Here is a 27,469-nt window from a genome sequence, read left to right as displayed (position 1 = left end):
TGTCCTTCCTCCCCTTGTTGCCTGAGGCATCATTGTGAGTGCGATATTTTTTTACATTATAAATATTTTCTCACTACTCTTTCTCCACTCCTTAGATGTTTCTGTGATGATCTGAACCCTTTACGGGACCTGAGTAGGCTGATGAATATATGTAGAGCCCATAAAAAATTCTACAGGAGTCTTGAAGAGAAAGCAAATTTTCTTGTACCAATGAACACCCTTATTTCTCTCTTTGATTCCTTATTCAGAAGTGTGCTGTGTTTTGTTGTCAAAACAGCCAGTACTTCTCAAGCTTCATGTGCTGAGGAATTCCCTGGGAATCTTGCTAAAGTGCAGATCATGATTCTGAATGTAGGTCTGGGCTGGAGCCTGTGAGTTTGCATTTCTTACCAGCTCCATTGATGGCCATGTTGTTGCTACTGCTGTTCTGATGGTCTGCACTCTTGAGAAGACAGCTTACAGCCTTTTTATGGGAGAGAACAGGTAGGGTAGTATCTTAATTCTTTTACTGAAAATTTCTGATGGACTGAATAGATCCATTGTGCTGTTCTCACATCAGTTAACGGTTGTTCAATAAATGAATAAACACCTCCTGGGGAGCTAGCTGTTAAAAAGCAGTTTGCATCATAGTACTACATGTTAGCTATCCCTAATTGTTAGATTAAATTTGTGTTTGTATTTCAAGTTTGGCTCAGGCCAAGATTTTACTGTACATAAAGATTTACTTTTGCTAAGTAGTTTGCCTTTTTAACTAGATTCCCCCCCAGTACTGTGAAAAGGATGAATTTAGGAATTGAAATCTTAACTCCTTAATTGATTGTTTCATAACCTAACACAGGTTTTTAATATGTATAAATGGTACGCTTTTAATTTTTATGTTTTTGATTTTGTGTTTGCCTTGAGGTACCATTTCAGTCTCCAATCAGGATTTCTCTCTCTCCCCCCAGCCACCTAATGTTACTTTTGTTTTAGGTTGTTATTTTATCAGTACAAGTCAATAGTTCAAAATGCTTGTGAGGAAAGTTAACAGTTTCTGTGCTTTTCACCTATCCTTACCTTGACTCCCCTTCCCTAAACTTTTCTTCGGATACAGTCATGTTTCTAAACAGTGTGCTCACATAGCCAATTCTTTATCAATTTTAGACATCCTCAGATGTAAATGGTAGCGAAGACTTGAGGTCTATTCTGCCCTTCTTACAGCTCCTCCCTTGTTTTCTCAGTATAGTTATAGCATTATTACTGTTTAAACCAGTGTTCAGAGTTGTAGGAGGCTGTACTCCCTTTCAGTTGTACCCCCGAAAGATATCCACATCCTAACCCCCGGAATGAGTGAGGATTACTTTATATGGCAAAGGTACTTGAGATGTGATTAAATTAAGGATTTTGAGATAGGGAGATTATTTTGAATTATCCTCCTAGGCCCTAAATGTAATCACAAGGGTCTTTATAAGGAAAAGAGGGAGATAAGATGATCTAAGGAGGAAGTAGTAGATGTGACACCAGAAGAAAGAGGTTGTAGTGATGCAAGGAAAGGAACACAAGCCAAGGAATGCAGGTGGCCTCCAATACCTCAAAAAGGCAAGAAACCAGCTTCTTCCCTAGAGCCTCTGGAAGGAGCTAGCCTAGCCCACACCTTAGCTTTAGTCCAGTGAAACAGATTTTGGACCTCTAGCTTCTAGACCTGTAAGAGAATGAATTGGTGTTGTGTTAAGCCACCAGATTTGTGGGAATTTGTTACAGTAGTCATAGGAAGCTAGTACAAGAGTGTACATCATGTTCATATAAGTACTGTTCACTACTACCAGGTAATGAATTACGATTATATCCTTTCTTTAACATTGTTTTCTCTAGAGTTAATAATTACCTTGTTTTTCCATTGTGTTTTGTTTTGTTTAACCTACTGTCACTGTTTTCTTTCTGCACCTTTCAATATAATTTTCTACATGGTGAAAAGAATCAGATAAACCTGTCAGCACTCCCCCGGTGTTCTCCATCATGTTTCAGTCTGGAGTGATTTGTTTTGTTTCCTGTGACTCTGTCAGTAAATCATCCTCAGATCCTTTGACAGGAGACTGTGTCTTCTGTCATGGTATTGAAGCACGTCAGATGTTCTGTTAGTGTCACTTTAACCTTGAACTCTATCCCTCCAATGCTCCTTAAGTCTGGGCTGGGTCTTTTCTAAGTTTGTTGCACAGTTATTTTCCTTGGATTTTCCTTCGTTCTTATTTTCAGGTCACCATCATGGGAATTCATTTTGCCTCTCCTGTGTTGGATCTCCTTGTTCCTGAATCCCATGTCTTTTTCTTTTTTGATTTATTCCCTCATTTTAGTGGTGTACAGTATCCAGGATTTCATGAGAAAGATTTCATGGGTGGTACAATTTTTGAGATCTTGTCTGCCTGGAAAAGATCTTTATCCTGCGTTCACACTTCCAGGTTTGGCTAGTTATTGGAAATCATTTTTCCTCAGAAATTGGAAGACATTTCTTTTTGTCTGCCAGTGTCCAGTGTTGCATTTGAGAAGCCTGATGCCATTCTGTTTCTTCTTCTTTTTTCCTTTCTGGATGATGTACCTTTGGGTAGGTCTTTTTCATTAACTGGGCTAGTACTCACTGGGCCCTTTTAACTTGTGGATTCATTTTCTTCCGTTTTTTCCTTCTCTGTTTTATTTGTTCTTTCTGGAGCTCCTATTAAATGGATCTTGGGGGCTGGCCCCACGGCCAAGTGGTTAAGTTCGCGCATTCTGCTTCGGTGGCCCAGGGTTTCGCCAGTTCGGATCCTGGGCCTGGACATGGCACTGGTCGTCAAGCCATGCTGAGGTGGCATCCCACATGCCACAACTAGAAGGACCCACAACTAAAAATACACAACTATGAACCGGGGGGCTTTGGGGAGAAAAAAGGAAAATTTTTAAAAAAAATCTTAAAAAATAAAAAATAAATGGATGTTGGACTTTCTGCCCTGATCCTCTAATTTTTTTTTCTTTTCCTATTTTCTGTCCTCTCTATATTTTTTTGTACGTTCTGAGAGAGTTCCTCAATTTTTTTTCCAACTCTTTCACTGATTTTTACAGTTTACAGTTTTTACAGTTTTTACAGTTATTGTATTTTTAAGAGCTTTTCTTTGGAGTGTTCCTTTTTCAGCAACCTGTGTTTTATAAATAGAGTATCTTTGAGAAGATTACTTTTTAAAAAAATTTTCTCATCTTGGCATTCCATTTCCTTTGAGTTCCTTTTTTCTTAGTTGTATTAGCAGACTGCAGTATCTGGTGATCCTTGGTTATCAGCATTTAAGAATGAGGTGCTAAAAAGTAGATTGGAAATGCTCTGTTCACTGGCAGAGCCCATCAGCTGCTGGGCTTCACTGTAAAGTGATGAGCCAAGGACTCTCGCTGTTTCAATATGAGAAGGAACTTCCAGTGTCCTGTCTCAGAGGGAAGTGTGTGTGTGTGTAGGGGGGGTGGGTGTGTGTCATACTCAATTCTGGCTGCTTATATTCTGAGATCCTGGAAGGTAGCTAAGCAGCTCATGGTTTAGTATGCATCCTTTCACTTAATCTTGTTTTCAGTTTGATGCTTCGCCATCAGCCTCAGCTCCAACTGATAGCTTCTCTGGTTCAGTTTCTTCAGAAAGTAAAGTAGTTCTCTCCTTTACAGTGGGGCTTCTCTGTATCTTATATAGAAATTTCAACCAGTAGCCGTGTTTTGAGCCCCAAGCCTCACTGTCATGCTTTCCTGACCCTTTTCAGGGTCTACAGGGTGAATCTGCTTGCCTCTTCCTGGCAGCCCCCTTCCACCTGCTGTTAGGTGTCAGTTTCCTTTATTCTGTTAAGTTGACTGCTTTCCCTTTTCCAGCGCACTTCTTGCTGTCTTTCTTCTGCATGTTCCTTTATTCTTATTGTCTTAAACTATTTTTATTCATTTATTGTCATTTTAGTGGGATCTAGAGGGGAGAGATAAATGAATGTGTTTTGAATCTCCATGTTTAACAAGTGGATCAATAAAATATTTATAGTTCCCTTTCCTTCATGTCCCACAACACTTAGTAATCACTTTCTCTGCCATGGAACAGGAGAATTCACAGAATTCATATTGGTAATTTTTTTTATATGAAAGTAGATTTAGTTGTTTTCTTAGATCTAAATTCTAATGTGTACAGTTGTTCTTAATATACTAAGCCTTGGAAAATTTTGGAATTCTTTTTGTCAACTACAGCAAAAAATGAGAGAAATTAAAATAAAAGACACTGACTTGCATTTTCAAACCTAAATTTTAGGCATTAGAGAGTCAGCCAAAAGCAGAGGCTTTAAAAAATTTATCACTGTTTTTAAACTTTGAAATGTATTCTGATTTATTAAACTCTACAAGGACCAGGTCTTTATTTACTGCTATATCTTCAGCACCTGCCACAGTGTCTGGCATACATAGTGGGTGCTTATGAAATATTTATTGACTGAATACATATTGAAATTTGTTCATATATTTATCATATCAGAGAAAACTTTAGCTTTATTAGATATGAATGACTTTGTTTTTTATTCCTGAAATCTCTTTTAGTTAATTAAAATGTTTGTCTCAGACTAAAGACATTCATAAGTAGAATGTAAGATTAAAGACACTTAATGATTGCAAGGCAGCTAAAATCATAGTTTTCTTTTGGGACTATCATTTGTCCTGAAACCAAGACAGAATAAAGGGAGTAATAGTTTCTCTCTGTTTTTTCATCAGGAGCACTCATCCCCTGATAGAAGTAATAGAACATTTGTGTGCTTAATACCAGACTGCTGCTGCCTACCGCTAAGATGTTTTCTGTCCTTCTCCCCCTTGTTCACCAGTAGCTCCAGGGATGGGAGCTTTTTTGATGGTCCATGAACATACGCTGTCTTGTTCTTGCTGACGTCTTTGAACTTGCCTTGTTTAACCTGGAATATTTTACGCAGATTTTTGCACAGCCTTGACTACCCTGTGTAACTGATTTCCTTTCCAACCCCAGAGTATGCTTAATGTTAGGGATTTTTTTTTTCTTTTTCAAATTCCTTTCTTATTATTTGAAATAATCTTGTTTATTTGTTGTTGGCTTGCTTATTGTAGGCTTCCTCTGAATTTTTAAGTTTCGTGCACAAAGGAATGAACTCCGTTTCTTTTGTTCTACCGCTTTATTTGTAGTGTCCTGAATAGTTTCAGGTACATAAAAGCATCTGGCACTTAGTGGACATTTTGTAATTATTTGTTGAATGGGTAGATAAATTGTGCAAGGTTTTGTTTACATCATCCCATTTTAAAATATTTGAAGCTTCAAGTTTATATTTTACTGCATATACATACTTAGTTTTTTAAAAAATAGGAAATACAGTAAGCTGAAGAAGAAGTTAATAGCACTCATATTATTCTTCCCAGTTTTGTGAACCAGTAAAATGAAGCCCAGGGAAGTACCCAGAGTCACACAAGCTACTATAGGCCAAGGTGCTGTAAGAGACCCAAATACACAATGGTTCCAAAAATTAGCAGCTTATTTCTCCGTCATGTAACTACCCAGTGGTAGAGAGGAGTCCCAAGTGGATAAGCTGCTTTTTTTTGCCAGAGATTATCCAAGTTCTAAGTTTCTTCTGTCTTAGTGTTCACCCTTCCGAAGTAGATTACTCTTGTCTACAGGGCTCAGTCTGGCTCACATCTGTGTTCAGCCCACGGAAGGGAGACAAAGAAAGGAGAGCAAGTAGCTTCTTTTTAAGGATGTGACGTGGAAATTTTACACTCATATCCCATTGTTAAGAACTTGGTCACATGGCCTTAGAAGAGCCTAAGAAGTGTAACCTCTAATTTTCTTTCAAAACTCTGTGTGTGCTTTTGCTGGGGGAAGTAGGGTGCTGGGGTGTTCTGTTACTAAAAGCAGAAAGGGGGAAATGGCCACTGGCAGGGACAGTTAGTCTCTAGGACAGCTGTAATTCTTAGAACTTTTACCCAGGCCTGTTGACTCCCTAGTTCAATGCTCCTTCCTTCCCCCTTCAGCTGCACCTAACATCAATATTTTCTTCAGGAAATTAAAAAATAAAAGTGTTACTGTGACCTTCATTGTCAGATGAAATGTTGCTTAATGCAGAATGAAATAGGTTCTAGAGTAGTAACAGAGCAGTAACAAAATCTTCAGCTTTGGTTTGGTGTATCTTGTTTAATGGGGACTTTAATAGGCCTGCGTCTCCTTTTTAAGTCATAATTCCCCTTTCCCCAATTATGAATGCCCTATATAGCCTGATTAGAATAGGGGAGATTATTTGGCTCATTGATAGTTTGGGAGAAACATGCCAGCTTAGATCTTGGTTTTCATACTGGCTAGGTGGGAAAAGACCATTCTGGCTTTTTTTTTTCCTCATTATAGGTGGATTCATGGTTTTAGGACTAAGCTAAATATGAAATGAGGTCAGACAGATATTAGATCTATACAATGAAATATGAAGAGCTGTCTGTGGGGGGCGGGAGCCCAGGGAGATGGTTCCATGAAAGGCTCAACACCCCTTTAAAAAGAAACCCAGGAAAGAGCTCTTCTTTTTTTGCTACAGTGTATGAGAATGTATCTGGAGCTGCTCTTATTCTCACCCTCTTTCCTTTCCTTCTCCAACTTTTTATTTTGAAAAATTTTAAGCCCACAGAGAAGTTGAAAAATAAATACAACTATAATTGTTTTTATGTATATTCACCAATTGTAAACATTTGGCCACATTTGCTCTCTCAGCTATACACACACTGACACTTTCTTGCCCCCAAATCTTTTGAAGGTAAGTTGGAAACAGCATGACGCTTTACCCCTAAATATTTCTCTCTCAAGAACAAGAATATTCTCTTAACACAACCACAATACCATTATCATACCCAAGGAATTTAGCATTAATACAGAAATGTTCTCTATTACACAGACCATGTTTAAACTTCCCCTACTGGCTGAAAAACAGTCCTTAAAATTTTTTCAATCCAGGATCCAGTCAAGCATTCTCTTAATTTTGAAGAGTCAAGGCTTATCATCTCCTAAAATGTCTCACTTTCTGGATTTCACCAACTGTTTCCTCATAATTAAATCCAGGTTAAATATTTCGGTCAAGACATATTATGTAAGTGTGTTTAATGTGTACGTCCTGGTGCATGAAATAATGTAAATTTGTCCCAGTATTGATAATTCTTAGTTTGATCAGTTGGTCATGTAGTGTCTGCCAGATTTCTCAAAAAAGAACCTTTTTTCCCCTAGTAAGGATTCATTGATGGCCCTTGGCTGAGGCGTTTCTTACATTGGTGGATGCAGAATGGTGATTTTCTTATCTTCCACCCCTTCCTCTCCTTTTTGGTATCACTGTGGACTCCTAGGTTCTTTTCTTTTTTTTTTTAAAGATTTTATTTTTTTCCTTTTTCTCCCCAAAGCCCCCCGGTACATAGTTGTATATTCTTTGTTGTGGGTCCTTCTAGTTGTGGCATGTGGGATGCTGCCTCAGTGTGGTTTGATGAGCAGTGCCATGTCCGCGCCCAGGATTCGAACCAACGAAACACTGGGCTGCCTGCAGCGGAGCTCGCGAACTTAACCACTCGGCCACGGGGCCAGCCCCTCCTAGGTTCTTTTCTCATTCTGTGTGTTAACAGTCTGTTAATGCCACCCAACCTTTGCCATCATTCCTTTTGATGCTCAAATTGTCCTAAATTTGGCGGTTGAGAGACACATCAAGTCCCTCCCATGTCCCCTTTATATGTCACAGTCTTTGATCGCTCCTGCTTTTCTGACATAGGATGTTTCAGATTGTACTTTTACTGCTTCAGATCTGGAATCAATAGTTTTTTAAGAAGCCTTGGGTTCTTTTAGTAGGGAATGGTATTTAGAAACCATTTTATGTGCTAAGTGTGTTTTTTGTGACTGGAATGTCATTATTTCTAGGTCCTGTCATGGTTGTCTAGACAGAGCTAGAAAATTAGAAGGATTTTTGGGTTTTGCTTTCTTTTTAAATCATGAGTTCATGTAGGACAAACCAACAGTACCTTGTTCTTCAAAAGATAAATAGCAAGGAAAAAATAGAGGGAGAACCTGTAGATTTAAAAAGACTTGAAAGACATATCAAGCAATTGTAGTTTGAAAATGTTATTGGATCTTAATTCACGCAGTTGAAAAGTTTTTTTTTTTTAAAGATTTTATTTTTTACTTTTTCTCCCCAAAGCCCCCCAGTACATAGTTGTATATTCTTTGTTGTGGGTCCTTCTAGTTGTGGCATGTGGGACGCTGCCTCAGCGTGGTTTAATGAGCAGTGCCTTGTCCGCACCCAGGATTCGAACCAACGAAACACTGGGCCGCCTGCAGTGGAGCGCGTGAACTTAACCACTCGGCCACAGGGCCAGCCCCTGAAAAGTTTTTTTTGACATAAGACAATTGGAAGTTTGACCATATACTGGATATTTGATACTAAGGAAGTGCTATTGATTTTTTTCAGGTATGATAATGGTGTTAGATTATATTAAAAATGATAGTCTTACCTTTTAGAGATACTTTCTGAAATATTTATGGGTGACATAATTTGATATCTGAGATGTGCATAAAATAATATGGGATGGCTTTATAGGTGAAACAAGATTGGCCATAAATTTGTAATTGTTGAAGCACGGTACTGAGTACACAGGAATTCCTTATACTATTCTCTTCTACCTACTTTTGTATATGACTGACATTACTCTGTGATAAAATTTTTAAAATATCACTTTATACTGATCTGCCAATTTAGGTTGAATACCACAGAATTCTTCTTTACCTCCCGCATTCTGTATTTGTATCTTTTTTTCTCCCACAGTGAGAGCCCTAGTTCCCAACTGTGTGTACCTATCTTTTGTCAGAATACAAAGATAAAAAGAACCTGGATCCTTGATGAAATAAACTAGTGAATTAACTAATCATGGATTTAATTGCCCTACCTTGGGACTTCTTATGGGAGACAACAAATAATTTTTTATTGTGATAAATTATGCGTAAGATTTACTGTTTTAACCACTTTTAAGTGTACAGTTCAGTGGCATTAAGTATGTACACGTTGTTGTGCAACCGTCACCACCATTCATTTCCAGAACTTTTTTATCTTCCCAGATTGCAACTCCATACCAATACAGTAACTCCCCGTTACGTGCTTTTCCTGCCCCTGGCAACTCTCAATCTTCTCTCTGTCTCTGAATTTAACTACTCTGTGAAATTATACAGTATTTGTCCTTTTGTGACTGGCTCATTTCACTTAGCATAATGTCCTTTTCCTACGTCTGTTCAGGCTGCCATAACTAACTGCCATAGACTGGGTGGCCTAAACAACAATTTATTTCTCACAGTTCTGGGAAGTCCAAGATCGAGACACTGGCAGATTCTGTGTCTGCTGAGGGCCCACTTTTGCTTCACAGACGGCTTTCTTCTTGCTGTGTCCTCAAATGGCAGGAGGAGATGAGAGAGCTCTTTGGGGTTTCTTTTATAAAGGGCTCCACCTTCATGACCTAATCACCTCCCAAAGCCCCCACCTCCTAATAACATCATATTGAGGGTTAGGACTTCAATATATGAATTTTGGGGAGACACAAACATTCAGTCCATAACAGTCTTCAAAGTTCGTCCATGTTGTAGTGTGTGCCAGAATTTCCTTCCTTTTTAAGGCTGAATAATCTATTGTATGTATATACCATTTTGTTTATCCATTCACTGTCAAGGCACGTTTGGGTTGCTTCCATCTTTTGGCTGTTGTGAATAATGCTGCTGTGAACATTGGTGTTCAAATATCTGTTTGAGTCCCTGCTTTGAATTTATTTGGGTATATACCCAAAGTGCAATTGATGGATCATAAGGTAATTCTGTTTAACTTTTTGAGGGACCAGCCTACTGTTTTCCACATTGGATTCCCATCGGCAATGTACAGATGTTCCAATTTCTCCACATTCTCACCGACGCAGGTTATTTTCTGTTTTTGGTAATAGCCATCCTAATGGATGTGAAGTGGTAACTCGTGGTTTGGATTTGTATTTCCCTGATGATTAGCTGTGATGAGCATCTTTTCATATGTTTATTGGCCCTTTGTATATCTTTTGGGAAATATCTTTTCAAGTCCTTTGCCTGTTTTCAAGTTGGATTTTTTCTTGTTGTTGAGTTATAGTTCTTTATATATTTGGATATTAACCCCTTATCACATATATCCTTTGCATATATTTTCTCTCATTTCCTGCGTTGCCTTTTCACTCTGTTGATTTTGTCCTTTGATGTACAAAAGTTTTTAATTTTGATGTTCAATTTATCTATTTTTTTCTTTTGTTGCCTGTTTTTTCATTGTCACATTCAAGAAATCATTGTCAAATCCGATGCCATGAAGCTTTTTCCCTGTGTTTTCTTCTAAGAGTTTTATAGGTTTAATTCTTATGTTTAGATCTTTGATCCATTTTGAGTTAATTTTTATAAATGGTGTAAGGTAAGGGTCCAACTTCATTCCTTTGCATGTGGATATCCAGTTTTCCCAACACCATGTGTTGAAAAGACTTTGTCAAAAAGCATTTGACCGTATGTGGAAGGGTCACATGTGACCATATGTGGAATAGAATACAGTGTGTTTTTCTGGACTCTGTAGTCCATTGGTCTGTATGTCTGTCTTTATGCCAGTACCGCACAATTTTGATTACTTAGCTTCGTAGTAAGTTTTGAAATCACGAAGTCTGAGACCTTCAACTTTGTTCTTTTTCAAGATTGTTTCAGTTATTCAGGTTCCTTGAGATTGCATATGAATTTTAGGATGGATTTTTCTATTTCTGCAAAAAATGCTGTCAGGATATTGACAGGGATTGCACTGAATCTGTAGATCACTTACGGTAGTATTGACAACAATATTAAATCTTCCAGTCCACAAACATTGGGTGTCTTTCCATTTATTTGTGTTTTTAATTTATTTCAGCAACGTTTTGTAGTTTCCAGTGTATAACCCTTTTCACCTCGTTGATTAAGTTTATTACTAAATATTCTTTCTGATGCTATGTAAAAGGAATTGCTTCCATAATTTTCTTTTCAAATTGTTCATTGCTGTTGAATAGAAGTGGAATTGATTTTTGTGTGTCCATTTTGTATCCTACAACTTTGCTGAGATAACAAGTAATTTTATTCCTTAAGTGCTGAAATGTTTGAAAATCCCTTTTCTTTGACTAAGAACATATCACCTAGAAATCTGATACAGGGTTTTAACCCTCACGTGCTCTGCTTTATAAATATGTCTGTACAGGATGGCTGCTTGGGGAGATTAGATCCCGTGTAGCAGTATGTGGTGGCCTTGTGTCTGCTTAACATATTTGTGTTAATTCCCTTCTTAATTCTCTTTCCCACATATTCATCAGCAGAGGACAAAGAACCTGAATTCTGGTTATCCAGTAGATTATGTACTCTGTACCTGAGTATCAGATCAGAAAATTTGTTGACATCTGACTTAGTTTTTGTTGATTCTCTTCCTACTCTCTTTATTAGTATTCTAAGGAAATAGGATGAATAAATAATCTTCAGGGAAATGAGGGTGGCGTAGAGGAGTAATACGGTATAGGAAAGTTTTTTTCCATTGTTAACCAAAAATGGATATTTTGGTTTGTGAGTGAGAATACCCTTGGTATTCTGACTTAAGCTTTTTCTTTGATTAAGTACTATGTCCATTCCACAGTGCTAGGTGCCCATTACTGGGCACATAGTTGTAAGGACTATTTTGCAACCGTGTGAAATCCTGCTGAGTTCATCTCGCTGAGCAGCTGTGTCTCATTCCTTTTCAAATTGTAGATATATTGTTAAAGTGTTTCTGTGCTTACTAAGTTTTGTAATTAGTCACATCTTAAACTGAACTAAGTTTGGTGACATTGCATTTGTTAGAAATCAGTAAAATTTAGTTAAATTACCATAGTAGAAGATATCCTGGGAATTGATGATGTAGATTAAAACATCTTTGTTTTATCCAACAATAGAATTGAATTATATGGCTAAGAAAACCAACAAGCCTTTCCTGTCATATTTATCAAAACAGAGTCTTTTAAAGAATGTGTAAAGTGCTTTACTTAAATAAATAGCTGTGTTGACTTCCGGTGGAGGAGGATGATCTAATCCTGTGTGTTAAAACAAACAGACAAACACACACTGAAATGACCAACAAACATAATGGGGAGAGTTCAGTCTCCTTGGAAACCCTGGAAGTGTGCCATAACTAAACTAAAAAGAATTTTGGCAGGAAACATTACAAATGAGAACACAGTGAGAGAAGTTCTTACTGCCTGACTCTGTGTTCATTTATGTGGTTGAGAAGCCCTCCTGGGATGTGAGTAAAGGGACCTACTTGGAGCAGCCAGAGCTAGAATTTGAGGATGGTCCACAGAACAGTTGATTGGTATGATATTTTGTACTTTGAAGCAGAGATTAAAGACTAAATGACTCAGGATGGTTCTTACCAAGGGGAGTATGACCAGTGGAGAGGAGCTGGCTAACCATGGTTGCAGGAGATAGACTAACCATGAAGCACAAAGTTGAAACTCCCTGTCCCTGACCACATATTGCTGAAGCTGTAAGCTGACCAAGGAATTGTGGCAGCCAGCCTCTAAGATAGCCCCCAATGATTCCTGCCTCCTGGTATTCATGTTCTTGTACCTGGTCCTCTCTTGAGTGTGGCTGGACCTAACCACTTGGCTTCTACAAGTATGGCAAAAGTAATGGGTTGTCACTTTCAAGGTTAGCTTACAAAAAGCCTTCGACTTCTGTGTTGGGCTGCTCTCTTTTCGTTTGCTCTGAGGAAAACCATTTTCCATTTTGTCAGCTTCCCTATGGAACTCTTGTGGCAAGAAGCTGGTGTTTCTGGCCAACAGCCAGTGAAGGCCTCTGATGCCTGCCAGCAGCGGTGTGCGTGAGCTCGGGTTGCAGACAGGTCCTTCCACCATTCAGTTTTGAGATGACAGAGGCCCTGGCTGAGAAACTGACTGCAGCCTTTTGAGAGACCCTGAGCTAGATGCCCCCAGCTAGGCCACACAGATTCCTGATCCACACAAACTGGGAGATAATACATGTTTATTGTTTTAAACTGCTAAATTTGGAGTAATTTGTTAGATGGCATTTGAGAGCTAATACAGGAAGTAACAATTTAACCTGCTCCACATAAAAAGGATTTGAACTTGGTTCTAGGTGTTTTCTGATTGAACCCAACTCAGTTCCTAGTATTACATAAACATAGAACTTTTTCTTTGAAGTTGAATACAGAGAAAGAGACAGATGCAGACTCAGTATGTGTATTAGTCACTTTAAAAAAAGGTGACCAGTGTGAGCAGTTGATTTCCTATGTCAGATTTACTGCAAGAAACAAGAGAAAATGTTGAAATTTAAAGAACAACTAACTTTCTCAAGGAGAAAAAAAAAATCAGAGAGCAGGAAGGAGTTCTTAAGTGAAATTTGTGACTCTCAGCTATTGACTCTTTGAAGGCAGGGAGCAGCAGGGCTGTAGAAATGTTCCCACAATTTGGAGGAAAAAGTAAGATGAAGATTGTAGACAAAAATGTAGGAAACGAAGAATAGATCTAATGCGTAATAAAAGTTCAGAATGACAGGCTGGAGCAAACAGATAAAAGAAAGTCAGAGAAACAGTAAAAACTTTTGTGAGCCAGAGAGAACAGGTCAAAAGGGCTTATGGAATAGAGCTAACGTTTATTAAACACTTACTGTGTTCCAAGTATTTGGCGAGTTGAAACTCATTTAGAATTCTCTACAACCCCCATGTGGTAGGGCCTGTTAATATTATTCTCTTACAGATAACTAAAGTGCATGCCAATCAAAATAAATGAGATCCATACCTAGGAATAGCCTAGTGTATTTTTAAATTTTAGGATATAGAAATAAATAGTACAAGTATCCAGAGAAGAAACAGATTACCTACAGAGGAAGGTGTATCAGATAGACATTGCATCTGTCTTCTGTGCTAAAACTGTGCTGTCCAGTTAGTGGTAGCCAGTAGCCATGTGTGGCTAGGTTTAATTTAAATAAAGAAAATTCATTTTATGAGTTTCATAGCTCACAGTTTAAGTGCTCAATAAATAGCTACATGTGGCTAGTGGCTACCGTGTTGGACACTGCTGTGCTAAAAGATGGGGGAGTGGGATCTAGAGAACTGAGGAAAAACTGTTATAACTTAAGAATCTTAAATAGGTGGCAGGGCAACAAAATGGCATTTTTCAGAGTTGGAATGACTCAAAATGTATCACTCAAGTATTTTTCTTTTTTTTTTTTTTAAGATTTTATTTTTCCTTTTTCTCCCAAATTCCCAGGTACATAGTTGTGTATTTTTTAGTTGTGGGTCCTTCTAGTTGTGGCATGTGGGATGTGGCCTCAGCATGGCTTGATGAAAGGTACCGTGTCCGCGCCCAGGATTTGAACTGGCGAAACCCTGGGCCACCGAAGCGGAGCGTGTGAACTTAATCCCTCAGCCACGGGGCTGGCCCCTCTAGTATTTTTCTTGAAAGCATACTACTCAGTACACCCAGCCAGGTGAGAAGTCAGCATCTCGGAAGCATGGTGAGTCAGCTTTAGGGCCTTATTTGTTTAACCCTCTGTTTCCCAGAATAACCCAAGGCATATAATAGTCAGGAAATCTTCATTGATGGCAGAATTAGAGAGGATACCCTTCATAAGCCAAATCTCAGGCTGTCAGTGCTTTCAGCTTATACAGCTCAACTCGAGTTGCTTCTCCTTCTGACAACTGTAAAATAAAGCTACAGAAAACAGCTTTTGTTTTAAGGAAGAGTAATCCACTGAAACCAGTTTTGTTGCAGTCACCCAAAAAATCTCCCTGTTGTCAAATCTAAGCTGAATTCTCAGCCCTCACTTTACTTCATCTATATGCACTTTTTGACACACTTCATCACTGCCTCATTCGAGAAGCACTATCTTTGCCTGCCTTCCAGAAAAGCTCTTCCTATTTCACCAGCAGTTCCTGCATAGTCTCCTTTCTTTGCTGGTTCCTCCTCTTCAGTGCTAGGTGTAGGAGACCTTCAGGGCTCAGTTCTCGGACCAGAGCTCTTGTTTTCTTTATCTATATTCACTCACTAGGAAGTCACATTTAGTTGATGATAGCCTAATCTGTATCTCCTCTTCCATCCTTAAACTGCCTTCAAATCTGTCTAGCTGCCTATATGACATTTCTACTTGTGTGTCTGGTTGAAATCAGCACCAGAGATGTGAAAATGGAATTTCTGCCTCCTTTCTTAACCGAAACCTGCTTTCTTCTGGCCCATCTCTCCCCAGTAAATGGCACTGCCTTTCCTCCATTTGGGCTTGGTTCCAAAACGTTGGAATCATCCTTTGATACCTCTGTCCATCAACAAGTTCTGGGAGTGCTATCTTCAGAATGTGTTCTGAATTCATCCATTTCTCTATGGCTGCCACCTCAGTTTATTCCATCATTATCTCTTGCTTAGGCTACTGCAATAACTTACAAACCATTCTTCTTTCTTCCAATTTTGCACTGTATTCACACAACAGATAATCACAAAATGTAGATTGGAAACTCTCCAATGGCTGCTTATCACTTTTAGAACACATCTACAGCCCTACCATGGCCTACAAGGTTGTATGTAGTCTGGCGTCTGCTAAGTAAATGCTCCATCTCCTCTGCCACCTTATTCTGCATTAGTCTTAACCAAGTTTAGCAAACTCGTTTCTCCTTAGGCTCTCTGCTTGGAATACTTTTCTTTACAAGATTGGATGACTGATTTCCTGTTCATTTTGGTTTCTGCGGAAGTCTCTTCAGAGAGGCTTTCTCTCACCATCTAACCTGAAATAATCTCCCACCCTCTTGTGTACTTTCTATCCTCTTATTGGTCTTTACAGTATTATAGTACTTAGCACTACCTGATAGATTTTATATTATCCATTTGTTTATAATAGGCCCCCATCACTGGACTATATGATCCAGGAGAGCAGGGATTTTGGTCTATCTTACTTACTCTTGTATCCCTAGCACCTGGTAGTGCTAGCATGACCTAGAGTGTCTGGCATGGAGTAGATGCTCAGTAAAATATCGTTGAAGTAATGGCTCTCTTAAAAATGAGCAAAACAACAAAAATGCACAAGATTTATGAAAAATAAGACCAGTTTTCAGAATTAGAGGAATAAATGTTTAGTTCTAGTAAATGGAGAAAACCTTTAATATTTCTGTTTTTCAGTGAGATTCACGAAAGCAGTTGCATCTTTGAAAATAGAATCATGTGAAAATACTTTCAAATCATTTGAAAAGCATGATTACAATAGTTTAAAAAATATAGTGGAGACGATGAGTTGCAGTCAAATATAATTAAAAACAAGGTCAGAAAATTACCACCTTGAGCAAAATAACCTACCAGAACTGAGAGGAAAAGGATGATAAAAGGAAAAGATGAGCAAAAAGAATTTTCTGAGCTAAATTTTTTGGTAATAGTATGATATGGTAATATGATATATTCCTTTTGGTTAAGAGTTGTGATGAAATCATCTTGACATAATCTTTTGTATTATTTAGCCAATGGAGGTTCACTTTTTTTTTTGACTTGATGTTGTACCTGCTATGTAGATGCTGTTAAATAACACTTAATGTAAGGTAAATATCTATTAGTGGTATTAAGTACATTCAGTCAGCATGAGAACCTAGACATTATTCTTGATTTCATCTTTAGCTCTCCACACGTTATCAATTATCAAGCATTGTTTTATGTACTTCATAAACGTATTTTAAAACCTGTACACTTCTGTCATCTCATGTGCCTCTATACTTTAGTTTCTTCATCTATTAAATGGCTATATTAATACAACCAACTTTTTAGGTTTTATGAGGATTAAATACCTAACGTACTATATGTGCATTTTAAATGCTATCTCCTTATGATAATATTTTTACTGTACTACACTGGCTCAGATCACTATCATTGCTTACGGGGATTTCTGAAGTAACTCCAAACTGCCCGGTGTGCTCCTTTTTGCCATTGGAATAAAAGTCTATAAAATTTTCTGTAACATGCCTTAAAGATCTCTAGCTTCTTTCTCTGAATATTCTGTACCTTTATACCCAGTTTGTCAGTGAGCTGGAGAAATCTGTCAGAAAACAACTGAGTTGGGTTTGACTCCACTAAGACAAATGGACAGTGAAGTGCTTTCTGGTTCTTATAGCATGGCTGTAATACTCTTAGTGTGTAAAGATTTTATGTAGAAATTAATAATCATATACCCATTCTGGTTATAAAAATAGGCATGCATGTAAAGATGCAGGAGTTTTGTGCAATACTATTTGTGTAATCTCCTTGAGAAACTTATTTGCGTTTTATTTTGATAAGGCAACTTAATGAGGTGATTTGCTCTGTGGAACCAATTATAAGCCAGTTAAAAGTTGGTGAACATCTAATGAAGATGGTAACTTCAGGTTTAGAATGGTCACTTTGGAGCTCTTCTTTCTAACATTATATATAACGTTAATACACCAAGACTTGTTTGTTAAGATAACACCTGTAGACTAAATGTATTAGCAAATGTTTATCTTTCTGTTCTTTATTGCAGGAGGGTATGGTTCCATTCCATTTTATCCAAACATGATATCAGATTATCCAGGAACAAGTTAAAAAGAAGGGAGGCTGGTTCCAGAACACATCTCTGGAAATTACCCTGGCTCTCATGGCAACATTACAATGTAGGTTCTGTATGAGCATCAATAGCCGGTGGTCTTTGTTGAGCTTATCGCATAATATGTTCCTGTTCACTGAGTCAGAGGTTGAGGAGAGGTTATTATAACGGCTGTTAGCACTTACTCTGTTGTTGGAACTCATGGTGTAATTGAAGTGATATTTTGGCCAAGAGACAAAGGAATACAATATCCTGTCCTTGACCAGTGGTGCTTCACCCTGAGGCCTCTTGAGCATATATACAAAGGAGCAGCTTTACTAGTTTGGGCTTTAGTCTCAGGCTACAGGGAGCTATGCAGGACCACGTGGAGAATTTATTTGCCTAGGTTAGGTTGACCTGAAGATCCTAGAAACAAATAAGTGCTTAAATGCTTGTTTTTTGTGCAACAAGCCCAAACCCCAGCCAACATCTTCTGCTTACCAATGTACCTATCATGTGCCTCATTCAAAGCTCATTTGTTTGCATTTATTGCTTGTTTAGCCATCAAAGCAAATCTATGAGGTAGGTATTTAAAGATGAGGAAACTGAGTCTTTTAAAGGCTAAGTTGCTTCCTCAGGGTCCTATAGACAGGTGAAGTGGGGATTTGACAGTGGGGAAATGATCAGTCTGACTTCTGGTCGCTTCCTGCACAAATTCCCTATAGATGTGGCCCCAAGAATGTGTTATAGGTGTGCTGAGATAATGATCCCTCCAGTCCTTGGGGGTGGGTGCCTGAGTGGGAGCTTGGCTGACTAGAGTTCCTGGGCAGATACAAGCAACTTCATCTTACCTTTATACTAGTGTGCAATACAAGTACGTTCTGTGTATGCCCTGGCATGAAGAACGTGGAGGTGCACTGCCTACCATGCAGATGGTAACAAGAGTCAGCAAGAGGGAGCATCTGCCCCCAGTTCTTACAGCCATCCTCCCTTCAGCCTCTCAGGCTACAGTAATATGCCCTAGTCAGTGCCAAGTGGGAAAGAGAACGTTTGAGGGGAGTCCTAGGAGTCTGGAAGGGAGAGAGGAAGAAATGGTTGGGGCTTACTGCCTCAGGAGCAGATGAGCAGGTCAAGCCTTATTCACTTCTCAGAAGCAAGAAATTCCTAAAAGGATGGTGCACATTTTACTTACTTAGGCCACAATGAAATCTTAAATCTTGAAGATACCACATTTGTGGGAGGAGTGTCCTGACCTTTCGGAAAAAGTAACAAGAACTTTGAGCTCCCTCTAGAGGTCAACGGTGATAAAAGAGCATCATAGTGGTCTGTGGGGAAGTAACTATATCTAAAGCTAGCCGCCTCCTTTAGCGAGAAAGTAGCATGTTATAGATGCATCATCCAGTAAAATATTTTCTTATATTGAAGAGTAATTTAGTTACCTTTGAGAAGAAGTTTGGGTTAATTGTATTCTGTTTATCTATGTGGGGCCAATCCTAAAGTTCAGTGTTTGCCTTAGAGGGTATAGTGAACTAATAAAGGAGAAAAGATCATGAAAATGGATCATGTGTCCAAACAAAATAGCATTCTTCTTAATAGGAGTTCTAAGTGTTGAAACAAACCAGATCAAAATGAGAAGGAATTTCTATGTTATGTCCCAGAATGTTTTGACAGCAGGCCCTTGACTTTAACAGAGGTGAAGATGATCAGTATACCTGCTGTGTTCTCACCCCCACCTCTCTACCATCTGAAAAGAAAAGAGCAGTGAGTACTAGCAGATTAATACAAAATCCATGTTGCACACGTATGTTAACACTTCTAAGAAAGCTAACACATAGAATTTCTTAACTTTTAGAGCCTCAGCTGACCAAAAGAGAAATCCATTCCAGGACAGAAATCTTAGACATGGTCAGATACTCCAAGGATGAAAGTTAGTTATGGTACTAACCTTTAATCTAGGTAGTCCTTTTGTTTTCAGTGTATTTCTGTTTTCTTCAGAAATCACTAAGAGAGTTCAGTGCTTAAAACTTAGTATGGGGGCCAGCCCCGTGGCTGAGTGGTTGAGTTCGTGCTCTCTGCTTCAGCGGCCCAGGGTTTCACCATTTTGGATGCTGGGTGCAGACATGGCACTGCTCATCAGGCCATGCTGAGGCAGTGTCCCACATAGCACCACCACAGGCACTCACAACTAGAATCTACAACTATGTACTGGGGGGCTTTGGGGAGAAGAATAAAAAAAAAAAAGACTGGCAACAGATGTTAGCTCAGGCGCCAATCTTTAAAAAAAAACCTTGGTCTGTAACCATATAATGAAAAAGCTAGAAGTCATGTTTAATTTGTGGTAATATTAAGAATGTATGAAAGTTACACGTTTTTAAAAAAGTTCCGAAAGTGCTCAAGAACAGAAGGATAGGAGCATGTCAGAGAGACCCAGGAGCCAACCTGAAAGAGCTCTCAGTGGCCAAATCTGGAAAAATTTGAGCAACCTACAATGCATTACATAGTATTAGATTATAACCCAGAGTATAAACTAAATATCTGTAAGTTCATACTGATAAATGATTGGTTAAATAAATAAATGGGGGAGAAGAGACAATTTTCCCCTACAGAAGAATTCCAAATAATTTATGAAGGTACTCCCCTACCAGGGGATGGAGCTTAACACCCCTCATCCCTTGAACGTGGACCACTCTCAGTGACTTCCTTCCAGACTACCTTATATAAATGGGGGCGACTTCATAGTGGAGAAATGTGGCAAAATAGTGACTTGACCCAGATAATCTAGGTTGTCATCAATAGGTCATATTGATAGGATGTACCTTTGTATGATATGATAAGAATGACATTTCACTTCTGTGATTTTCTTGCCAGTAACCCATAATTGCAGTGTGGCCATGAGAAAAACAGCTGACAGTCTCAAATTGAGGGACATAACTGCAAAGTACCTGACCAGTATTCTTCAAAACTGAGAAGGTCATAAAAAATAAGAAAAGTGAGAAACTGTCACAGAACAGAGGAGACTAAAAAGACTAAAGAGACGTGATGATTAAATGTCTGTGGTATCCTGGAACTGAAAAAGGACACTAGGGAAAAACTAGTGAAATCTGAATAAAGTGTGGAGTTTAGTTAATATTCCAGTGTTAGTTCCTTAGTTGTGACAAATAAACCATAGTAACGCAAGATGCAAAGGATAGGAAAAACTAGCTGAGAGTATACGGGAACTGTGAAGGATCTTTGCAACTCTTCTGTAAGTCTAAAATTATGCTAAAATAAATTTATGGAAAACAAAAAGATTCAGCTCAATTAATTCTTCTGCTATGTAGCTTTTGTTCATTAATGTTTGAAAAATGTTTTCTGTTACCTGTATATGCATTATCACTTGCGCTTAAGTAGTTTCTGACTTTTATGTATAAAAGTGAGGAAGATTCCATCTTATAAAAGTATAGTGAATATTGATGACATGAGAATCTCCTGTGCAGTGCTTTACTGCTGGACTGGCAGTATGAGTTGAGTGGGGCAGAAAGTGTCATATTTCATTGTTTCACTTCCATTCTGATTTCACCATTGATTGTCTTATAACTTACTGAAAGTAACTTTAATTAAATCACTGTTGTTGTTGACTTCTAGATCAAAAAGAAATAAATCTGGGATTCGTTTTTGTCAGAGTGAGATCTCTAGCAGAGATCCACGATCATGGGTAGAGAATGCAACTTTTGCAGATGTTTTGTCCTTTCAGGTCTTTCATTTTCCATATTAGAAGTTTTTTAATAAAAGCATGATATTTTTCTCCAGCCATTATTCTGTTTTCTTCCTCTCACAGATGTGTTGAGTTTGTGTCTGAGTATATCTTGTGTATGCTCTGTGAAAGACTCATCCTCTGAAGAGAGAGATCATCTATCCATGTTTTTTTGCAAATGAGAAACTTGAAGTTCATAAAGATTAATTGACTTACTCGTGGTCAAATTATTACTTAATAACAGAGCTGAGGCTTCATCCCTGGGTGTCTTGTTGCTCTTGCTCAATGGTTAATGAAGTGCCAAGGCTTGTAAGGAAAGACTTGAAAAGGGGGAGGATTTCAGGAAAAATGAGAGCAAAATGTGAAAGGATATTGGCAGAAGAAGAACATTTGATGTTTCTCTTATATTCTCTAACACTAGATAATTTGAAGACATTAGTGAGCACCTTTATACATTTAAAAAATTTGGGGGGATTATTTCAGTAGGATGACTTCTGGAACTGACATAAAGTTCCAAGAGAATGAATGCTTTGTGACTTTCGATATAAATTATGAAATAGTTTTCCAGAGTAATAATATATACTTCTATCTACAATAAAGGCAAATAGTAGTCTTTTGAACAATTTGTATTTTCTTCTAGTTTAAGACATAGAAAATAGTATCTTATTTAAAAATTTATTTAATTGATTTGACTAGATATTTGCTTATGTTTTACCAGTATTCATTCCTCTTCTGTGAATCATCTTCCTATGTTGTATAAATTGTTTTTAGAAAAACAAGTATATTTTATTTAGTTATTGTGTAAAAATCGTGTTTTTTGTTTATTATTTCTATAGCTATTTTATTTCTATAGCTGTATCCTTCTGCGATATTTCTCCCTCTCCAGAGAGCTGTGAATTTAGTTCTTTTTTCTTCTTATGGGCCACATACATGAGAGCTAAAGGAATGGAGAGAGGAGAGGAGGTATTTCAGGCAAGGTAGACAATACAGCCAAGCTAAAGAAGGAGGCGTGAGGATGGGCATAAGTGTGTATGTTGGAAGTGTAAAACATTAACCCTGGGTCCAGCCCCATGGCCAAGTGGTTAAGTTCACACGGTCTGCTTCTGTGGCCCAGGATTTCACCAGTTCAGATCCTGGTCACAGACCTAGTACCACTCCTCAGGCCATGCTGAGGCAGTGTCCCACATAGCAGAACTAGAAGGACCTACAACTGGAATATACAAGTATATCCTGGGGGGCTTTGGGGAGAAGAAGAAAATAATAATAAAGTAACACTTCATTAAAAAAAAAAGACAAAACATTAGCCCTACTAGAGAATTTGTTGGAAGCTATGGTACTAGAAAGTAAAATGATATGTTTAAGGGAGGTCTTTATATTATGGAGGAGATGAGTGCCAGGCAGTACTTCAAAAACCTTGTGGTAATTCTTAGAGGACCTTTAAAGGTTTTAGAGCAGGAAACCATTTTGTAACCAGTAAGTAAAACATCAGATTAGGATTCTGGAATGTCTGGGATGAGATTCTAGTATTTGGATTTTGTTGTTTTCTTATGATGTAATTTACATATAGTGAAATTCATCCTTTTTAGCATATGGTTCTTCAGTTTTGATAGAAACATACAGTCATATAGTTACTACCACAGTCAAAATAAAAGTAGTTCCATTATTCCAAAAAGTCCCATGTCATTTGTAGTCACCCTGTCATCCATCCCTAGTCCCTAGCAACCACTGATCTGTTTATGTCCCTCTGTTTTGCCTTTTCCAGAATGTTGGATAAATGGAATCATATAGCAGCATGGAGCCTTTTGAATCTGGCTTCTTTCACTTAGCCTAATGCATCTTGATTTTTATGCATGTCATTGCTTGTATGAGTAATTTGTTCCTTTTTATTGCTGAGTGATACTTCATTTTATGGGTATACATTTTGTTTATTCATTCTCCAGTTGAGGATAATTTGATGTCCAGTTTTTGGTAATTACGAATAAAGCTGCTATGAATATTTGCATCCCAGATTTTTGTGTGAATATGTTTTCGTTTGACTTGGATAAAACTCTAGGAATGAGATTGCTGGGTCACATGGTAAAAATGTTTGTTTTAACTGTATGAGAAACTTCTATTTTTTTTCCCCCAAAATGTGTGTGCCATGTTGCATTCCTACCAACTGTATGTAAGAGTTCCAGTTGCTCACCAGCACTAGGTATTGTCAGTTTTTAAAAAAATTTTAGTCATTCAAATGGTGTGTAGTGATATCTCATTACTTTATCTTGTAGAGGTTCATCTCTTGTCACTTTCCATGTTACTGTTAGGCTAATGGCTGTCACATTTGTTAACCTGGTCTCCCTGTCTAAGCTCTGGTAACTAATTGCATAATGCTGTGTTTTATTTATGTTACACAGGTAGGCAGATAGGCTCAAACACACTTTGTACCTTTTTTTTTTTTTTTAGCTCAGTGATATAATGTAGACAGCATTCTTTCTCAGTACAAATAGATCTGTTATTTTTTGTGCAGAGCATGTGAAATACACATGGATAAACTTCAGAAGGATATATACAAAAGTAACTATAGTGGTTCTCTCAGAAGTGGAGTTAACAGTAATGATTATCTTGTTTTACAGAGTGGTTTATTTGTGTGATTAAAAAAAGAGTAAAGTTAATTAATTATATTTCCATTGAAGTGATTTTACAGAAATCATATCGTATATAAATAAATACATCTATATATTTTGCAATTTGCATGAGTTTCTAAAAGACTGTTCAGTTCAGTTATTACTTGTGGTTCTCTCTTGGTGGTGGGATTTCAGCTTTTTATTTTTTCAGTTTTCTTTTATAGTGATCATTGTCATCATTTTTTACAAAAACAATACCACCTTAAATATTTATATACTTAGGTTCCTCTAAATCTTTTTAAAGTATTTTTATTGCAACACTAATTTTTGTTTTTGCCCTTAGAATTTTAAAATTACCAAGTGGTTGATTAGAAACAGTGGTTGTTAATATTTAGCTAATTTTATTGTGGTTAGAGAATGTAGTCTTTAAATTAATAATTAGAATTCTTTAAAGGACTCTGCGGCTCAGAGTATGAGTGTTTTTTGAATTGCATAGCTCTTTAGAAGAATGTGTATTTTCTGTATCAGTATAGAGTTTTCCCTGTGTGTTTATCAATTATATTTTTCAAGCGACTATCCCTCCTACCTCCTCCCTACCTCCACCAATCCCCCCTTGTCTACTTTTTTTTTTTAAGTCTGGTCGGGCATAGGGAAGGATATGTCAGTCTTCTACTATAATTATGCTTTTTGTCAATCCCTTTATTCCTAATAACCCCGAAATGTATAAAGTAAAAACCTTCTTTGGGCGTAAAGATTTATGACTATTGCATCTTCACCATGTCTTTCATCCGAGTGTACATATTACAGACTTTTGACCTGTTCAGTTCTTTTTTACTTAATTTTACCAGTGATTGTAGGCATTATTGGCATTTACTAGGCATGAGCCAAGTGTGCCAGCTGTTTGGCAGTTTGTAGGACAATCTTGAACAAGAAAAAATCGTTCCATGGTCTGCATGACTTAAAATATTCTACCAAGTGTTCACGGTGCCGAAAAAAGCTTCCTTATTTTCTGAGCCTAAAACCCAGCTCTGCTTTATTTTGTTAAGTATTTTTTTGCATGGGTTTAATGTATATACTAAAGTTTACTGTGTAAATCAAGAGAAGATTATGCTTTGAAATATTGTAATTTTATGAAGAATTCTTCAGGATTTTGCAAAGTCACATCACCAGTGCAAGGCTATTCGTGATTTTTGATTTGCCACTGCTATATACCTGTAGAAGTGACATTTATAACTGATGTCTTGGTTTGATTATTCTACGTACAGTGTCACCGTGCTTAAGCATTTAAATGCTGGTCATATTTTCAAATATTCCCCCCCTTTTTCCTGTGACTGCAATGATACATATGTTAGAACACTTGATGTTATCCTACAAGTTAGATCTTTGTGCTTTTTTTGCTCTTTGCTTCATTTTATTTTGATTGTATTGCTAGGCCTTCCAATTCTTGCTCTTTTCTACTGTGGTTATCTAATCTGTTAGTCCATCCAGTGTATCTTTCATTTCAGATAGTGTATTTTTCATTCTTAGATGTTTCTTTTTTGTCCTTTGTGTTCCATTTCTCATCCTGTTCATGATTTGTTCTATATGAGCATATGGAGCATATTTACAACAGCTATTTTAAGGTCTTTGTCTGCTAAGACCTTAATTCCATCATTTTTGTCACTTCTGGTTCTGTTTCTTTTGGTTTATTTTTCTTCTGGTTATGGGTCATATTTTCCTGCTTTACGTTCTTGGTGATTTTAAATTGGATGCCAGACGTTGTGAATTTACATTGTTGAGTGTTGGATTTTTTCTAGTACAGTTAAGTTACTTGAGATCAATTTGGTCAAAGTTTGCTTTTGAGCTTTGTTAGGACAAATTAGTCATTAGTGCTGATACAGTCCCACTACTAAGGGTATACTCTTCTGAGGACTCTACCCGATGCCTCATTAATTATGCAGTTTCTCTGCTGTGGCTGGTGGGAGCCCTTAATATTCTGAGCCCTCCTGAGCTTTCTGCTGGTTCTTTCCTAGGCCTTGTGGAGTATCACACCACATATTCTCAGATCAGGATTTAACTAGAGATTGAAAGTGATCCCACTGTAGATCTCTTGAGCTTTCTCTCTGTAGTCTGCCCATAAATTCTAGCTATTTTGGTTCTCCCTAACCCTCCAGTTTCTGACTCCACAACTCAGTGAGATTGCTGATCTCTGGCTTCTTCCTGGCTCGCTGACCTGTCCAGGAAGCTGGGGCAACTATAGGGCTCACTTTGTTTCCCTTCTCTAAGGGTTCACAGTCCTGCACTCCATGTTGCCCAGCTGTCTGAAAACAGTTGTTTCATGTATTTTGTTCCGTTTTCTAGTTGTTCACAGCAAGAGGATGAATCCAGATTGTCTTACTCCCTCAAGGCCAGAGACAGAAAACTGATGACAGGTTTTTAATTTTGAGTTTTGTCTTTCACTTCACCCTTTTCAAAGTGGAAGTGCTAAGTTACTGTACATTTTTATTAGGTACTTTTTTTGAATACTTTTGTTTATGCGGTTAGTTGTAGTATTCTTTGTTAGTCTTTGTTTTTACTGAAATGTAACAAAAACGGGAAGAGACTGATTACCTGGTAGAGTTTTGTGGGAAATCAAATATTGTTTGTCAAAAGATAAGATTCAGTACAGCCAACTTGATAAGTTCATTTTCTTCCAGGTATGGAAGTTTCCTTTCGTATCTAGAATACCACACTGGCAGTTCCTCTTGGAGCAAATCTTTGCAGACACTTGCTCTTTTCACCAGGGCAGTCCCTTTTGAAATAGTGTTCAGAATCCAGAATTTTAAGAAACAGTGGTTATAAAGTTTTTGTGAACCTCCTGATTATCTTAAGATTTATGCTGTCTTGTGTCGCATAAGGCACTTTTTAGAGTTACTTATTTGCTGCTGCAATGTTTAGTATTTTATGAGTTTCAGCCTTTTAAATTTTCTTCTGTGTTATTTATCTTTAAAGCCTAATCATATTGAGAAAAATAACAGAATCAGGTTTGTCAGCATCCACTGGATGCTTTGTTAACTCTTTCAATTGGAAGTTTTGGGAATCTGTAATCCAGATGGTTAGAAATATGTAAGCAGTTCTTCCTGGTTGAGCTCCCTCCACCCCGCCTTTATTTTTGTCTAAAAAAAGAGGGAACATCTTTATATATTTACTCAGTCCTTATGGCCTGGAATTTATTTTGTATTGTTTATTTTGCCGTATGATATTCCTTCTTAGGTTCTTTTAAACATTCACTAAATCCTTCCTTGGTTAACTGTTGTGATTACATTCCACTTTTTTTAGGGCGGGGGGGATGATTAGCCCTGAGCTAACATCTGCCCCCAATCCTCTTCTTTTTGCTGAGGAAGACTGGCCCTGAGCTAATATCTGTGCCCATCTTCCTCTGCTGTATATGTGGGTCGCCTGCCACAGCATGGCTTGACAAACGGTGTGTAGGTCTGCACCTGGGATCCAAACTGGTGAACCCCAGACCACCGAAGCGGAACATGCAAAGTTAACTGCCGCACCACTGGGCCTGCC

At 37.9% G+C, this 27,469-nt stretch overlaps 1 protein-coding gene across 15 annotated transcripts in view; it reads left to right on the top strand.

The window, feature by feature from the left end:
* Positions 1-27,469, top strand: part of PPP2R2A (protein phosphatase 2 regulatory subunit Balpha) — an 83,710-nt gene that overhangs the window by 18,545 nt on the left and 37,696 nt on the right. For 4 of the 15 annotated variants that reach the window (XM_070505177.1, XM_070505179.1, XM_070505178.1 and 1 more), the window contains exon 3: positions 17,558-17,687. The exons of the other annotated variants lie outside the window; for them this stretch is intronic. In XM_070505177.1, coding sequence (XP_070361278.1) covers positions 17,672-17,687 — 16 coding nt within the window. In that variant the 5' untranslated portion in view covers positions 17,558-17,671. The remainder of the gene's footprint in view (positions 1-17,557; positions 17,688-27,469) is intronic. 15 annotated transcript variants of the gene reach the window in all.

This window comes from Equus asinus, chromosome 3, assembly GCF_041296235.1.
Source record: "Equus asinus isolate D_3611 breed Donkey chromosome 3, EquAss-T2T_v2, whole genome shotgun sequence".
In the NCBI taxonomy this organism is placed as follows: Eukaryota; Metazoa; Chordata; class Mammalia; order Perissodactyla; family Equidae; genus Equus; species Equus asinus.
This window is presented reverse-complemented; position numbering and strand designations above follow the sequence as displayed.